At 37.0% G+C, this 17692-nt stretch overlaps 1 protein-coding gene across 1 annotated transcript in view; it reads right to left on the reverse strand.

Annotated features, from left to right (window-relative positions):
* Positions 1–227: 227 nt before the first annotated feature.
* The window catches only part of LOC127952482 (liprin-alpha-3-like), a 38941-nt gene continuing 21476 nt past the window's right edge, over positions 228–17692 (reverse strand). Inside the window, exons 12-30 of the mRNA XM_052550960.1 lie at positions 17149–17211; positions 16950–17029; positions 16251–16416; positions 15964–16157; positions 14509–14749; positions 14297–14430; positions 14032–14183; positions 12803–12896; positions 12630–12711; positions 12219–12419; positions 11013–11075; positions 10344–10370; positions 9400–9575; positions 9093–9190; positions 6051–6226; positions 4259–4327; positions 3918–4080; positions 2282–2340; positions 228–1060 (exon numbers count right to left, since the gene is read on the reverse strand). Of these exons, the coding sequence (XP_052406920.1) occupies positions 2294–2340; positions 3918–4080; positions 4259–4327; positions 6051–6226; positions 9093–9190; positions 9400–9575; positions 10344–10370; positions 11013–11075; positions 12219–12419; positions 12630–12711; positions 12803–12896; positions 14032–14183; positions 14297–14430; positions 14509–14749; positions 15964–16157; positions 16251–16416; positions 16950–17029; positions 17149–17211 (2226 nt within the window). The 3' untranslated portion in view covers positions 228–1060; positions 2282–2293. The remainder of the gene's footprint in view (positions 1061–2281; positions 2341–3917; positions 4081–4258; positions 4328–6050; positions 6227–9092; positions 9191–9399; positions 9576–10343; positions 10371–11012; positions 11076–12218; positions 12420–12629; positions 12712–12802; positions 12897–14031; positions 14184–14296; positions 14431–14508; positions 14750–15963; positions 16158–16250; positions 16417–16949; positions 17030–17148; positions 17212–17692) is intronic.

The raw sequence follows: 17692 nt of genomic DNA on the forward strand, positions 1-17692 counted from the left end.
AAATATAGTTATCATAAAAATAAAAAGTAAAAATGAAAATACACACATTTTACAAATTGTTCCCCAAGCTCTTTAACCTCATACGTTCATGTACACATAATTTGTATTTTTAACTTCATATTGTCTTATTCCCCCGAAGGTTTTAGATCGTTGTCGTCTTGGTTGTTTGACATGCATCGCAACACAGAAGCTAAACGTTTTCTCTCACTTTGGCCCTCCCTCCCTCCCCATCCCCCGTTTCACCGCTTGTCGTCTTTTTTTATGGCTTGCGTTGTTAGAATGATTCCGTCCATCAGGACTCATGTCTGCTGGTCACTTGCTTGGTCCGCAAGCATCGATCTATCTGCCACCACCAGCTTCCCTTCATATGCTGATACTCTCTGCTGACTTTTAGTCTTTAATCTAAATGCTTGAAGATGAAAAAAACACCTAGAAGTAACTGAGCAAGAATTGTGCCCTCGGCAGCCTCGCGCCTAGCTCTCGCTGCGGTCTTTCTCAGCTTGTGCTGATTGAGAAACACATACAGTGAAGTGTTGGCCTCACACAGCCTGACCCCTCCACTGTGCTCTTAAGAACACTTCCTCTGGCCCTAACCGTATGTAAACATCCCTGAAGTCCAGCTTGAGTTGCCACAAACATCCTTTGCTATCAAGAGACTCAAGAGACCAATTGCAGGCGGTCAACGAAAGCCATTCTGAGGAACTAGGGCTGCGGGCAGCGCCATTGAAACGAAGGATGGAAAGACGAGAGAGTTCATCTACAGATGTCCCATCAGCACAGACACAGGAAGTGAGAAGAGAGAACGACAGAAAGAAAGATTAAACAGTCATCCGATTCCTCCAACCATCCCATTTCTTACCACTCTTGTGTCGTACATTCTTCATGTTGCTCTTTTTTTTTTTTTGCTCTTTCTCCATCCCTCTTCTGTTATTGCAGAATGGTCAGACCAGTAGAGTTATATTTATAAATGTATATATTCATTGCTTTTTTTCTGCTTATCCCCCCTCCTCCCCGTGAATGAAATGTAAAGCCGGTTCCAGCTCTCTGACAACGGCGCCTCCTGTGTGCGAAAGACACAATTATCAAACATTGTCAACATTTCGTGCATAGACATTCATCAATAAAGCATCGATTAAGTCTGATTTATGGAAGCCAATTTCTACCACATAAGAAAAAAAATTATGTTCCGAGATATGGAAAAAAAGATATGAGTTATAACACTGAGGCATAATTTTGAGGGTCGTAAATTATTTTATTGATATATACGTAATTGATATTAAGTTTCAAATAGAAGTAAATTGTTATGACGAAAAAGTTAACTTTTTCATGTCACATCTCAATTTTGACTGTTTGTCATATAACTTCTACATGACAAATGATCAAATATTAAGTCGTAACTGACAAAATTTTTTGAAAATGATGAGTTCCATCAAAACGTTTTAGCTTTGTATGTCATAACTGAAACTTTTAATCTCATGATTATTGTTATAATTTTTTAGTGATCAAAATTATGGCTTTTTTATGTCACAAACATATTTAGCAATGCATTATTATTCTCCCTGTGTGGTGAAAATGGGCTTCCATACAGATGGAATCTGCAGACTGTTGTTTATTTTTCTGAATTTAGGATAAGCTGTGCATTTTAAACCAGTTAAAAGTGTTAAATGTGCTGAAAGTATGACACTGCTGGAAGCTGGAAACGAGGGCTGTTTGTGTGTGAAGGACTTCAGAATTCTACAAAGTTTTGTGGCCACAGACTCCATGTGGGCCTGATAATGATTCACACACAAACCCAAAGCACATGATGAATCTCAATAAAAACATGAAAAGCGACATCCTTTCCAAAACAAGTTTAATGTCACAGACATATAAAGAGCGAGCAAAATACAGAGGAGTCTACTCCATTACAGAAACCCAAGGAAACCCAACAGAATGCTAAACGCGCTTCAGTCAAACTCATAAATGAGCAAATTTTCGCGATTTGGTATTTACAGGCATCAGCAGAGGGTAATCTTTGCTAGTGGCGTACCACAAATCTAGGAGGCCCTGCCCACACACGGTCGTTAAGTACTTCCATGACATACTTTACTCTTTATCCTGTTCTGTTAAAAAAAAAAAAAACTCTTTATCCTGTTATGTTAAATAAAAAAATGTAATTTTTTTTTTACTTTCTAGATTTAGAAAGTCTGTTATTTATTTATATATATTTATTTATTTTTTCAAATTATCTATAATAATACATCTATGTTATAAAAAAAAAAGCTAGCTATTCATGTCTCACCTTTGCAGTCCCTCAACAGGAGTAGGTCCTCACTGAGCCAGACTCTGCCCTTGGAGATGCTGAAGAAACATAAGTGAGAGATGTAGCTGTGAAATGTATTTCTAAACAGCATTATACAGCATTCACTTCAGCACCACTTTCTCATAAGGAAACAATCTTCTTAAAAAGTTTATCTGAAAACTAACACAAAATCCCTCCGTCATAAAGTTATTTCAGACCTAATTGTGGGGATTTCCACAAAGCCTCGCTTATCTTCTTCAGGTCTTTAGGTCCAATCTTTTCATTAGTTTTTCCTCTGATTCATCATTTGTTATCTGCATTATGGTATGTCCTATTCTATTGTTTGCTGTGAAATAGTATACAGTACTGTATGTCTGCTTACTGGTCACGTGTATGTTGTATTATGTATATTAGTATGCAATATTTCACACACAAAGAGATCAAACTACATAAATGCACTAATCCTGTATAACTGACAGTTTCTCCACATCCTGTACCAGTATCTAGTTCTGTATATCAATTTTGTCAATGCATCTTATAATATTCAGAGTGCCATACACAAATTTGAACCCACAAACCCACAGAGCACAGACATTTGGCAAAATAACCCAAAATGAGTTTAAAATAGCAGATTTTTTTTAATGGTTGGCATGCATGCCTGTGACACGTGCCCCTGGGGAATTGCTGTGCCATTTCCTGACCCCATCAGCTTCAGACATCTTTCAGTTTACAGGTATTTCTTTCTCACTTAAGACATAATCACTGCAAAAACTCATAAAACACAATTGAATAAGATAATTTGCTACATTTCTACAGTATTAATGCCATATTGGAATATATTGCTAATACTAAAAAATTAAGTACTATAAAAAATGTTTTGATGTAGCTGGTAACTGCATTAAGGCCTATTCAAAAGAGGACAATTTGGAACTAGATTTGTACTGTATAGTAAACATAAACCATGTAACATATTCTGCAGGGAATTTTAAACAGCTGTCATTCTTGCTTTGTAAAAAAAAAAAAATAATGTTACAAAAGTAAACACTAGATAATGCTGCTTGTTTGTGTTTTTAGCTCATCATTTTGTGAGTGACAAAGTGTTTTTGTTGCTTGACAAGCTTTACTATTGTTATGGAATTACTGTAAATGATTTGATTTGAGACTGTGAAGTGAAGTGTCTTTTTTTTTGATTCAGTGCATTTTGGGTGTGAAATTATATACAATATATGTACAATATACAAGGACTGTTTCCTGCTCCTGGGAGAGTAGACTTCAATGCCGGTGTTCTGACTCACAGTCTGTAAGTATGTTTTCATATTTTAAAAATTTTCCACTGATGATTCAAACGTGAGTTTTGAGCAGTGTAGAGAAGCAATTGTTGTTTGTCGTTTCTCCAATAAAAAATGCAGATATGGTTTTATAAACAACGGGTAAAAGGAGAAACATAGAGGAGAAACATTAATGTACAGTATGTGGAAAATAATGTGTTTTTTGAAACTTTAAACACATTGCATGACACCAAATACAAAAAACAATGTTCTTTTTCAGCAACGACATATGACCCCTTTAAAATAACTGTAATAGGATTGTTTTAAATTAAAAAAGGGTCTTGACAGTGGAGAATGTGCAAGCTCACCATCGCTCTGGACCTTCCTCAGGGTGACTGAAGGGGTAGAGATGGCTGAGGCACGGAAGTTAGCAGGCAAGGTCTCTGAGGAGTCAGAGGTCACGCCCCTCAGATCTTTCTCCCGGAACATCTTCCTCCATGAAGGGGAGCGTGTGAACGTCTTGGTGCCATCCTACAGGACACAGGAACAGAGGAAAAACACCAGAATCACTTCTGAACTCAACTATCAGTCATGTCATCATGGCGTCTGACTGTTGAAAGTCCTGTAAGAGGAGTGTCATTCTACTTTCAGTGGTGGGAGGTAAAGGATGATCAACATCCAGCTGTGTTCATGTCCTATTGGTGCTCACCTCGTCTGGCCTCCTCTCTGTTGCCATGGCGATGAGAGAGTTGTATTCCTTCTCCAGAAGTTGTCGTGCCTGGATGTGGAATAAACATACTTTACATGTAATCAACCCGGTCCAGTCAGGAGTAATGAGTAGGCACTGCTTTCATCTAGAAAGCTCTTATTGTTTGGAGACTTGATGAATCAACAGGGTTTTCATGCAAAAAAAATGCATCTACTGTATAAATAGACTGTCGGTATAAATAAATATTTATTTTATGAGTAAATTTCATTTATGAGTAAATTGGAATATTACAGAAATAATTTGCAAGGAAAGCAGTGCTTCTATCCCATTTGTTCAAAAGAAAAAAAAAATCATGGTTTGATGTGCATGTAAGATTTTGTTAACATGTTTTCTTATCAAATAACATTTATTCACCCTAAACAAATATGTTTTTCGTATGTGCATTTTCCATCTGAAGTCTGTATAAAAATTTTGACATTGTGATACATTCATATGTGACAGGCTGAGTTTGAATGAAAACAAAATTCCATCATAAAATGTATAATATCTGTTTAAACTTCTGTTTATTGGCATAATTAATTTAATCATTATCCCTGACAATAATAAAGAATCATCTCTTCAATGAGCACTTAAAGGGTTAGTTCATCCAAAAATAAAACTTAGCCCATAAATTATTCACCCTTGAGTCATCCTAGGTGTATATGACTTTCATCTTTCAGACGAATCCAGTCAGAGTTGTATTAAAAATGTTTATCTTTCAAGCTGTTTAATGGCACTCAGCGGGTGTTGCATGCATCAGTCCAAAAGCAGTTAAATAAAAAGTGCCCATCCTCAATAAAAAGTATATCACACAGCTCCAGGGGCAAAACAAAAGCCTCCAGTATCTAAACTATTATTTTGATTTTAGGAAAAATAACCATTTTTAAAACGTAATAATCACTTTAATCTAGCTTGCGCCACCAGTTGTACACAGCAGTTCTGGGAGCATGACATATGAGGTCAGCGCTGCGCTTGTGCCGGTGAGTCTCGTGAAAAACCAATGTTTGTTTACAGGTCAAAGGAAGCAAAGTTTCCTTACTGTAATAAAAAGAAAACCAGTCTCCTCTTAGCTTGTATCGAAATCCTCCGACATTCTTCTTTACAAATCCTCATTTTGTACTTCTAATTAGTGACCGTTGTTTTGTTTTGATCTCTCCGCTTCGTGTCCACATGTGTCACTTCTGAGCAGTGCATGCGCAGCGCTGACCTCATATGTCATCAGCCCAAAACTTCTTCCATGAGTATCAACCGTGAGCGCAAGCTAGGTTAAAGTGATTACTCTGTTTTAAATATGGTTATTTTTCTTAGAAAAACATCGTTTCGCTACAGGAAGCCTTTGTTCACCCCACAGAGCTGTGTGAGACACTTTTTATTAAGGATGGGGGCTTTTTATTGAACTTCTTTTAGACTGATTCATGAAACACCCGCTGAGTGCCATGGAACAGCTTGAAAGATCAAAGACCATTTTTAATATAACTCTGACTGGATTCGTCTGAAAGAAGTAAGCCATATACACCTAGGATGCTGCGGGGGTGAGTATATGGGCTAATTTTAATTTTTTGGGTGAACTAACCCTTTAACAGCATCCTGCTTAAAATATGAAATAAATAAATAAATTACAAATTACAAAACGTAACTGATTATAGTTTTTTTTTTTTTTGTTATATTATGTAATTCTTCCGTTACATGTAACTAGTTACTCCCCAAAACTGGTCATGTCTGAAAATGTGTAAAAGGAGTGCTGTGATTGTACCTGTGTGTTCTGATTGGGTATCTGCAGGAGCAGGGCGAGGTCAGTGTAATCGAATGTGTCGTCCAGGGCGAGCAGGGAACCATGCACACCGCTCTCAGTCAGATTATCTGCATACTCCTTCAAGCCGATGGACTGCACCCAGCACATCACACGCTCGTTTGACCACACCATCACATCTAGACAGGAAACACAAGGGCCGGGCTATGAATAGACTTCCAGGAGGGTGTTAACCAATGATCATTATCGCTGGATAATCATCGATTTCCATCTTGGGTGATGACACTGGATTTCAGCTTTTGTTTCAGTTGCTCCTGATCTTTCAGGTGGACCACTTATGGCCAATGCAACATTTGGACACATGTGTTTTTGTTTCAGACAAAGTCTTTGTCTCTGTTTTGTATTCCAGGGGATTGCATGGGCTTTGCACTTGTTTTGTTGATTCAGCTTCTCTAAACCAAAGTTCAAAGGAAGGAATGCAATCGTGGAAAACTGTCAAACCGTTCCTACTGAGTCATTTAATATAATGGTGACTATATTAAAACACCCTCAGCTTCAGATAACTGTCTATAAAGGGTGGAAAAGCTATTGATGACAACATGTCATGAACAAGGGGCCTGGTTTAGCCAGCATTGCTACTGTTAAATAAAAAAAGAAATGGATTTATTTGTTTTAACAAATAAAACTAGTACAAACAATTGTCACTGGCTGGAAGAAAGAAAGACTAAAATGGAAATATTTAAACACAAATAAAATTGACATAACAAATTACTAAAACTAAAAAAAATACTAAAAATAAAAATAAAATATTAAAATAAACCCAATTAAAATATTCCAAATATGATTTTTTTATTTTTATTAAATTTGTATTATTTATTTTTCAAGACTCACTCTGCATGTAGCAACACTCAGAAAAGTATCCCTGCACTAAAGCGAGCAGAGAGATGTGTACATGCAAAGCTATTCACTCATGCTTAATATAGTCTCATATGGCATGAAGGCATCTGTGTTGCTACGCGATGAATAACTTCTAGATCAGCGAAGGCATCTGTTTCTAATCAAGGTACTGAATGAGGCGTTAACTGCACCTTTAAAACAACTCACAACTGTGAGATTAATAATGCGATCTGTGCATTGTGCTTTGATCAGTTGAGTCTTCAAATGTGAAATCTCTATTGTGCCGTTGAATCATGTGCATAATGGAAGGCTGGGCTGCTCAACGCTTTCCAGACGTCATTGCTGGTAAGGTATGTTATTACTAACAAATGCATTCTGTGTAAACACCCTTCCTCTCTCTCTGCCTTGTTCTCATTCACTGTCTGATGTTTTGATGAACTGTACATTCCACAAGTGACTGTTGTTGCTTTTTCCATCTTGTACATTTTGTTTATCAGACTGTTCTGCTGTATGAACTGATTGATGATGCAAAGCAAAGATTAACATGATAAAACCCAATGGGAACTTGGAAAACCACCAGAAAATGTAATGAAATTCCTGCTCTACCAGCTTAGACCAACTTAGACTTCCATGCTAATGCAGACTGGTTTATGCTGGTTTAGTACTGGTTTAGCTGGTGGATCAGTATAACTCAGAATGCAAAACTAAGCAAGTTTTGAAGGACAGTCTTCCTGAATGAACTAATTAGTGTAAAAGAACAAATAAAAAAAAAGTACACTAGCAATCAAAAGATTGGGGATGAGAAAGATTCTCACCGAGACTTTATTTATTTGACCAAAACTACAGTAAAAATTATAATATTGTGAAATATTATTATAATATAAAATAACTATTTCCAAGCTTAATATGTTTTGAAATGTAATTTATTGTTGTGATAGCAAAACTGATTTTTTTAGCACCATTGCTACAATCTTTAGCATTACATGATTCTTCAGAAATCATTCAGAAAGTGAAAAATGTGAAAATAAGAAATAAATAAGATTCTTTTTTTTTTTAAAGATAATATTTATTTTCATACTTATTATGATTAATGCTGAAAACAACTGTGCTCCTTAATATTTTTGTGGAAACTGTGATACATTTTTTTTCACAATTATTGGATGAGCAGAAAGTTCTTAATAACAGGATTTATTTGATTAACCTTTCATAACATAAAAAGGGCCAGATTTACTTTCAGCTTGCGTCAACTCAAATCTTTATTTGACGTTATAAAGCTAAACTAGATGGGAAGACACACGGTGGGAAATTAGCGCTGAAAAGGCATGGACATGACTCACCTTATCGAATACGAATTTGTAGGAATTTCCCTTTTGATCGGTAAATTAATGGGAGTAGAGTATTAAAATGAATCACACAATGTGATTTACTAAGATTTGCTCGTCAATTCACTGGTATTTGCTGCATTATTTAACGCTCAATAAAGCAGTCGGTAATTTGCGCTGTTCTTGGTGCTCTTGAAATGAGATGTTGTGTTTGTGGTATTTATTGTGTACCTTAGTCAGTCAGTAAATCACATGAAGAATTTTCCCCTCCCACTGCACTAATTTCCCATTTATTAAACCTGGCCCTAAATGTCCAATCAATTTAATGCATTCTTGCTGAATAATGTTGTTAGTTATAAAAAAAACAAAAAACGTACTGACCCCAAACCTTTTCAGTAGTAGGGATGTAACGATTCACTCCACTCACGATATGATACAATTCACGATACTGGTTTCATGATACAATTTCCTCTAAACATTTTCCAATTTACTACACACAATTTCCATTTACTACACAGAACCTTAGATCACTGACAAGCTACACAATATCATGTTCATAATCGCAGGCGATACATGGCTGAAAGCACGTGATAGAGATTTTCTACTAATCACAGAACCGGCTTTACTGACGAGATGCACATGATAATCGCATTCCATTATTTGCAAGCTACAACAGTGTTAATGATGTGTTACAGACACCAACATGCCATGCAAGGGAACAACATCATATGCAATTTGGAAAAGACCCCTATAATGACACTGTACCCTTGTACTCAGTGTTAGAGATCTCTGTTAGCAAAGAGAAGCAAGTAAGAAAATGAAAAACCTTTATTCTGGTGCTGGCTCTCATCTCTCCTCCTCTCCAGCTCCTTGCGGTCATAATTGAGGCGCTTCAGGCACATGATGCCATAATGCATGCTCACCCTGTGGGGTCAAAAGGTCACAAGGATCAAGAGAGAGGTTGCTGGGCTTTCTAAATTCATTAGGACACTCCACCCTGACAAACTGTTACAAGAGCTGACCCCAGGCACATCAGAGACTAGGAAAGGCCCTAAGACACACACCTGCACCATCAGAATAACAGATTGGTATTAGATGGAAGGAGATTAGGAATGATAAAGAGAAGGAAATACCTGTGAAAACTGTCCACCATTTTCAGCTGCCCACGCAGCTCTTTCTTGGTCAGATGGTCCAACATGCGGGCGTCCACCAGTGACTCCATGAAGTAGCTTCTGTACTGGGGCAAACCCAGACTGGGCAGCCAATCATTGCCCACCCACTCATGGTTCATATCTCCATAAGCCAGGATCTACCATAAAGGAGGGCCAAAAAACATGATTCCTATCACAATTGTACTTCATTCATTACAATGTGTATCTGATGCTTACAAATCCAAACTTTAGGGCTTAAAAAGAAAGTTCTGGGCCAGACACTTGCCTTATTGGATCAGCACTATGTCTTCTCTTTTTATCATAAGTTCAAAAATATTTATGCCTTGCATAAAACAGTGTTGTTATTGTTAACTAAAGCTAAAACTAAAAATATAAGCTAATAAATATAAAAAAATATATACTATAATAGTATATATTGCTATTACAGGTCTTACTCCACATTTTCTTCGGAAAAAAAAAAACATTTAAGATAACTAAACTAAGATTAATATTTCACAGAAAATTGTATATATTAAATTAAAACTAAATCTTAAATAATAAATATTTAATATAAATAAAACATAAAATTGTAAATAATGTATTGACAACAATACATTATTTTAACATTTTATTTATTCTATTGTATGCATTATTATTGAATATGCATTTAAAATTTGGAAAATCAAAAATGTAAAATCTGAAATTTAAATGATAAATATTTTTTAGTCTTGAGGCCAGAAAAAACAATCCTTACTGTTGAGCTCTGACCTACCTTCCATTTATCAAAAAGGAAACAGCGGTTAAGCGACTCTATGTGATTTTGAAACAAATATACACTTCATTTACTCTTAAAGATAATTTAGTCTCAACTATCTGATGGCACCATCAGTTTGAAAGTGTTTAATGGACGTATTGACGTTACTCACCTGATCCCAGCTAATCTCTTTCAGCTCCTTGTGTGCGGAGGTGACAGCATGATAGGAGAGAGGTGAGGAAGAGGAGATAAGGAACGCCGCAGAGGGGCAGCAGGAAAGACACATCGATGGACAGGAAGAGGAAAGAAGAGTGAAGAGGGAAAGCAGGAAGAGAGGTACAAAGGGAGGAACAGACTGTTAGTGACCGGGTCATTAGTTGGAAGCAGTTCACACTGAAACAGAAAAAAGAGGGAAAGTTGAGGATGTTCAACACTACAGCCTAGCCAGACACACAGAGGGGGAGAGAGAAAGAGAGAGACGCATCAACACATGTCTGATCACTCCACTCTCTCCTCGTGCTGCCTCTCATACTGTCCACTAGGCGGCAGAGCAGTGTTTATTTTTATCCAGATGAAATTTACTATACAAAATGTGCACTGGAATGCAAGACAGTGTAATTAATACAGAAATATTCACCAATGAAGTATCACATCAAAAACCGTCAGAAGTGCAGTCATTGGTGGATAAGAGGTTTTGTCAATATCCATTCTTTGAATGTATTCTAGTAGTTGATGGCTTCAGCACACATTATTTGGATCTGTTACATGTTCTTTTCTCAAACTAGTAATCTAGTCAGGCATCAACAAGTACTGACAGAATACAAGAAGTGTGGCTACTAACTGGTTTGGTGGCTGCGGTCAGGGACTCCATCTCAGCATGGGTCATCCACACGTTACTGGTTGACTGTGGTAAGAAAAGAAAACAACACTTACAGTCAGAATTACTGTTTATTAGTATTATTTTGGGTAGAGTGAAAATGTCTGAGATCACACTGAAAATCAGGGATTCACACTCTAATGTTTGACGTGTGACAAAGTAATTTTATGATATAAAAGGAATACAAAAAAATCATGACGCTGTACTCTTTCTAGGCCACTAATTACAAGTAAATCAAGTAAATTTGTGATACTGATCATGTGTGTTTTTTGATCATTCGTTAATCAAGTTCATACAGCACAAATGCTACCGTCAAAAATAAATAAATAATAATAATAATTAGTGCTCTCAAACAATTAATTATTAACAATTATTTACGTAATATATGTGTGTGTAATGTGTATATTTATTATGGATATATAAATACACAGTGTTTATTTTGAAAATATTTACATGTATATAAATTTATATTCTTATATTTTGTATTATATATAAATATATTTATTATATAAATATAACATATTTTTCTTAAATATATACAAGTATGTGTTTGTATTTATATATACATTATAAATATACACACATATTATGGAAACAAAAACTTTTATTCTGGATGCAATTAATCGCGATTAACCCTCTGACAGCACTAAAAAAAATATATCTACATTTTGACATTTACGCTTCTTTTCAAAAGTCTGAGGTTAGTAGTATTTTCCTTTTTTTAAAGAAATTAATACTTCCATTCAGCAGAGGAAAAACAGCAAAGACTTTTACACTGGTATAAAAAATGGTCTCAAATAAATGTTACTATTTTGAATTTTTATAATTTTTTTATACTGAACTGAAATAATATTTCAGAATATTACAATGGCACATTGTATTTTTGATGTAAATATAGCAAGCATAGACTTCTTTCAAAACCATTTAAAAATCTTACTGACCCCAAACATTTGAACGGTAATATGTTCATTTTTCATTTGAACTTTTCACTTAAATTGTTTTGCTGAAAATATAATGTGTAATAAAACTAAATTAAATAAAATTATAAACAGAGTATTTTAATTGTGATCTTTAGATTTTTGGACCCCACTGTACAATTATTAAAGAATCCTCTTCTTTTATGGTGCATTTAGCACACGTAAGTGTGTGTGTGTGAGTGTGTGAGCGTACGGAGCGTGTGCTGGCCGGGGCGGAGGGGCTGGTCAGGGACACCATCTCCTGAATGGCCAGCCTCAGTTTGAGGCGGTGCAGAGGGTTACTGATGCCGATCTCTCTCTGGATCTCTGTGTCTGACAGGTTAGCCATGATGGCTCCACTCTTCACATTAGCACGACAGGCTGCCACGTACCACGCCGGCATGCCCACCCACAGCTGAAACAGAGAGATAGGTGACCTTTAGGAAAGCACAAAACAAAACAAAGGTGCTTACAGAAAGCACCTTTTCTTAGGACATCAAAGTTACAGAGAATGTGAGTAGATGGTCTGACACAACAATGCCATATGTTTAAACACAATAGCACATATCAATGTAAAACGAAGCCCCTTTCTATCCATTGCAACGCTCAAGATATGGAGTCATACTTCCAGCCAGGAGACAACAGTGGGGCCGTCCCAAGATGCAAAGGGTAGCCCCTGTCGGCAGGCCTCCTCCAACAGCTCATGCCTAAAAGAAAGGGAGAGAAGTCAATTCAGGGCAAAGAATAAGATACAGAGTGAGAAGAAAGACTAAACTAGACTGGTAAGAGTAAAATTACTTCTTCTTGCTGCGACGGTCCTTGTCCACTGGACCGGCCATCTTAGTGAGTCCGAGGGCATCCCCAGAGCCCAGGTCATCTGAGGGGGTCGAGGCTACAGGAGGCACAGGAAGGTTAAGACTCGCAGTTAAATGAACAGTGGATATTAAACACTTTAATGCCCATTAAAGAAACATTAAGATGTTGCAGGCAGTTTATTCTGATGCAGTTATCAATACCGCATTGATTACCATTTTTGCATGGTTATATAATAATATTTGGTAATTAATTGCATACTGCAGATATAGTTCACTGGGCTTTTTTAGGAGCCAGATCTGTTTCTTAAGCATCAAATCATCATATTAGAATGATTTCTGAAGGATCATACAACTTAATATATTAAAACAGAAAACAGCTGTTTTAAATTGTAACAATATTTCACAATAATACTGTTTACATCATTTTTTTTTTTTATCAAATAAATGGAGCCTTACTTAAAAAACATGAAAACATCTTACAAAGCTTTTAAATGCTAGTGTGCACATATAAAACAAAGTTTTTCTGTTACTGGAGAATGAACAAAAAATAGCATTTACACGTTGCACTACACTGATTTTTGTCTAATCAAATGCTCTCTAGAATGAGAATGTCCCTCTCTAGTGCTAAAGGAAACAACTGGCATGTAGAAAATCATGTTGAATACAGGTTATTTGTTATTTAAAAAGCAAATGAGCCCTTTGATATGTCCCAAGCAAATGAATGGTTTCATTAGGAACAAGTCAGCAATTTTAAGGAGCTTCAAGGAATCTTTCAAAATAATTAAAGCATATCCCTCTGATTTTGTGCAGAGCTATTTTTTATTTTGTTGTCAAACACTTTTTTTTAAAGGGGTAGTTCACCCAAAAATGAAAATTCTGTCATTAATTACTCATCCTCATGTCGTTCCAAACCCGTAAGACTTTCATTCATCTTCAGAACACAAATTATGATATTTTTGATGAAATCCAAAAGCTTTCTGACCCTCACATGGACAGCAACACAACTACCACATTCAAGACCCAGAAAGCTAGTCAGCACATCATTAAAATTCATCTCCCAAAAGAGTCACCATCTGCCGTCAAAAATATCTTAATTTGTGTTCTGAAGATGAACGAAGTTCTTCCGGGTTTGGAATGAGGATGAGTAATTAATGACAGAATTTTCATTTTTGGGTGAACCTTTAAGTATTTTTTTTTGTAAGTTAGACTCACCCAGAGATGCTGACTCACGTCCAGGCTGACCCATTCGGACCTTTTCCTTCTTCCCAAAGAGCCGGCCGATGGAAGACTTGATGCTTTTCTTTTTGCTGGCCTTGTGGAGGGAGTCCTGGCTGCTGTTTGAGCTGCTGCCATCAGCTGAGAGACTGGAAACCCACAGAGAGAGACAGGGAAAGGTCACTTAAAAAAGGCTGAAATACATTTTGTACTGTGCAATCTCTGTGTAAAGATGGATTTCAGGCTGGGTGGTGTAACGCACCTGCGGAACTCGCGACTGTCATCCAACATTGCACCAGGGTGAGTGTGGGTCATCCTGTCCAGTCGCAGCGCACGAGGGGTGGGAGGAGGGGTGGAATCCAGAAGGGCCAGGGACCTGTCGTCATCTTTGTTGTTCTGATGGGCAGAATGGACAGAGTCAGAGGTGTGCATGTTTATTCAGTGTGTGCTAGCAATGCTTGTGAATAATCCCACCTGTCTGTCTGTCTCGCGCGCTGGGGAGTGGGGCAGGCGGGGAGTGGAGTGCCCGGAGCTGGGTGGAGAGGGGGATGCCAGGGTGGAGGATGTGAGGGATGAGGGGATGAAGCCACGGCCTGTGCTGTCCCGCCCCAGAGAGGTCGGGGGGACTGGAGGGCCGTCCAGAGCCACGCTGCTGACTCTGCTCTCGATTTCTTCAGCGCGAAGCTCGGTGCTCTCCTTCTCTTCCTGAATCAGCCTGAAGAAAATATGAAAGGAGGGTAAGACAACGGCTTCTGTAGGTATCATGAGGCTAAATTCAAGACTTTTTTAAAGGTGTGTTCACACCAAACATTATATCTATAAAGATAACCATAAGTTTAACTATTTTAGCATTGACAATGGACAATACTGTTCATTTTTATTTTAAGCTTGCCTTGCAGTTTTGTCATCTACCATTTTAAATGCCTGAATTCTTTAAAGAAGGATGGATTCTGGTTGGCTGTATAAAAAAATGATTGATCATCAGCTGAAAGTGAAAGTGATTCAATGATACTGTTCCCTTTTGTCATTATGCGGTGGACTTCCCTTCGTTCTAACGATTATTGAAACTTTATAGTTATTGTCCAACATAATTTTATTTTCCATAATGTTAAATTTCTAGGGAATGCACTTGCAAACCTGAGTTCTTCAATGCCACTAATAAAGCATAAATATAAATGTACCTTAAATCTACTTAAATCCAACAAGGAATCAATCATAAGTGCTGTATTCCATCATAAAACATTAAATATTAATACAAATATGGAATGATGGCTCAAATTTCAGACCTTGAATGAAAAACATTGAATAAAATACTTTTTTTATATTTACAAAATCCTAAGGACAGACAGAATAAAAAAGAGAAATAAAGCACATTTTAGGATGGTAAATGTCATTCAATCTACTAGTTATGTATGAGGTTAGTGATATTTTTTATTGTCGTTTTTTGAAAGACATGAATACTTTTATTCCGCAAGGGAGCATTAAAATGATTGAAGGTAACAGTAAATATGTTTATTTCAAATAAATTTTGTTCTTTTGAAAGTTAGAAGAACCATGTTTTTTTCACAAAAATATTAACCAGCATAGCAGCTTTGCCATCACAGGACTACATTTTAAACAGATCAACCATAAATTATATTAATAAATGTATATTAATTTATTACGTAGTTTGTAAAACGTCCAATCAGGGTCATGTAAACTCAAAACTAGCGAGGTTTTCTTAAGAGTTCAAGCAATCCACCAACTACTTGATGTTGAAAATACTGTTGTGCACCGATGTTCCCTGCCATATACTCTCCTTATCGAGTGTCCTGCTCTTTCCCATTAACCTCCCTTTCTGAGCGCTCTCCATTTTAAATGTCTTTCCCATTAAGTAAAGGTTTGTTTTTTCAAGCGGTCTCAAGGTCCCTCCGTCTGCAGTAAACTCACTTAATCTCTTTGTTGATGGCCTCCAGCTGCTCCTGCAACATGATAGCGAGAGTCTGCACATCTGTCTGGCCGCTTGGCGAGAGCAGCTCCGGTTCGAAGAGCGTATGGCGATCCTCTTCATCATCAGAACACCTGTCCTCTACGCCCCCCTCGAACCCAGTGCCCAGCAGAGCTCCGCTGTCCCAGTCGCCGTACTGCACATGAGAGAGGTAAGAAGAAACTCGTTTAACTCCATATTAAACTATTTCTATTAATTTATTTGCAGGTTCATACAAAGATGTTCTCACTTTGCTAGGTTCCTCCCTTGCCCCGCCCCAGCGTCCACGATGAGCCCGTCTGACCACGCCTCCTGTGCCTGTGTTTCCATAATGATCTAGGTGAGTGGTGGAGCCAGCAGGAAGTGACCCACCTCCCTGGGAATACCGCAGCTCCAGAGCACTTCCTGGCAGAGACCTGAAAGAGACGCAGAGGAGGCCATGGTTTATGATTTATGCTCAGTGTTTCCCCACTTTTCACAATGCAAATGATTTCTGATGGATAAAATCATCCCATCTCATATGTCCTTTCCTCAATAAATATTTTGTTTCACTCAGAAATAAAAAATACTGATTACAATTCTGATGTTTTTTTGTTGTTGTTGTATTTTTACTTTAACATTATATAATTTAATATTTGAATATATATATATATATACATATATATATATATATAAAATTAAATGTAAAATAACTCCTCTTCTTTGGTAAAAAGGAAGTTAAGTTAGTAGTTAATAGTAAGTTAAGTTAATAGTAGTATTAATTTATTTGAAAAAAAAAAAAAAAACCTAATGAACCCCAACTTTGAATGTTGCATACTGAAGTAAAATTGAAAGTGAATGTCTTATCATGGAAACTTTAGCATAAAGAACTAATGAAGCAGTCACACATTTCATGAAATGAACATAAATGACTTAAATGAGAAGAGAGCAGAAATGTTATGCATCTTACCGTGAGTAAGAGGAACCCGGTCTTCCTCTCAGCTGGTCCAGCTCTAGTTGAAGCCTCTCCAGCTCTGCAATCAGTTGATCCTGGTAGGACACATATATTGGTATCAGATAATGGAGCCATCTGGACACAGGTCAAGTCAACAGAGCAGTATTTCCTTTCATTTATTTACAATAGCATTATAGTTTAAAGACAAACATACCTTGTTCGCTAAGAGATCATCTTGAATCTTCTTCATGTTAGCGAGTTCCTCAGAGAGAGCGTTCTGTAACACATTACACCAGATGCTTACATATAAATTCATTCAGTTGTAAGGTTTTTTATCCAAATTAATCTTGTGTGTTCCCTGGGAATCAAACTCATGACAGCTAATATCATAGTAGGAAGGGTCGCAGTGGAGAAATAGCTGATCAGTCAACCAAGTAGTCAGGTGACACTGGCTAGTTTAGATTATAATAATATTCTCTTTTAGCTTTTGATATGTTTTTGCTAAAATTAGCATACTGTCTGAGCATGCCATATTTAGCTGTTAGCTAGTTTGCATGGGAATACCAGAGAAACAACAGTGGTTCGTACTTTTATAAAGCTACGTGAATGCTTTTTGTGCACAAAGAAAAAACAAAAATAAACACTTTATTCAACAATTTCTTCTCTTCCATGTCACAATCACGAGAGTGCCTCGACGCGACCAAAACTAGCCGCAGCACATCCAGGTTCTACGTCAGAAATGACAGTTAAACCACTGA

The sequence above is a fragment of the Carassius gibelio genome, chromosome B3 (genome assembly GCF_023724105.1).
Source record: "Carassius gibelio isolate Cgi1373 ecotype wild population from Czech Republic chromosome B3, carGib1.2-hapl.c, whole genome shotgun sequence".
Taxonomy (NCBI): Eukaryota; Metazoa; Chordata; class Actinopteri; order Cypriniformes; family Cyprinidae; genus Carassius; species Carassius gibelio.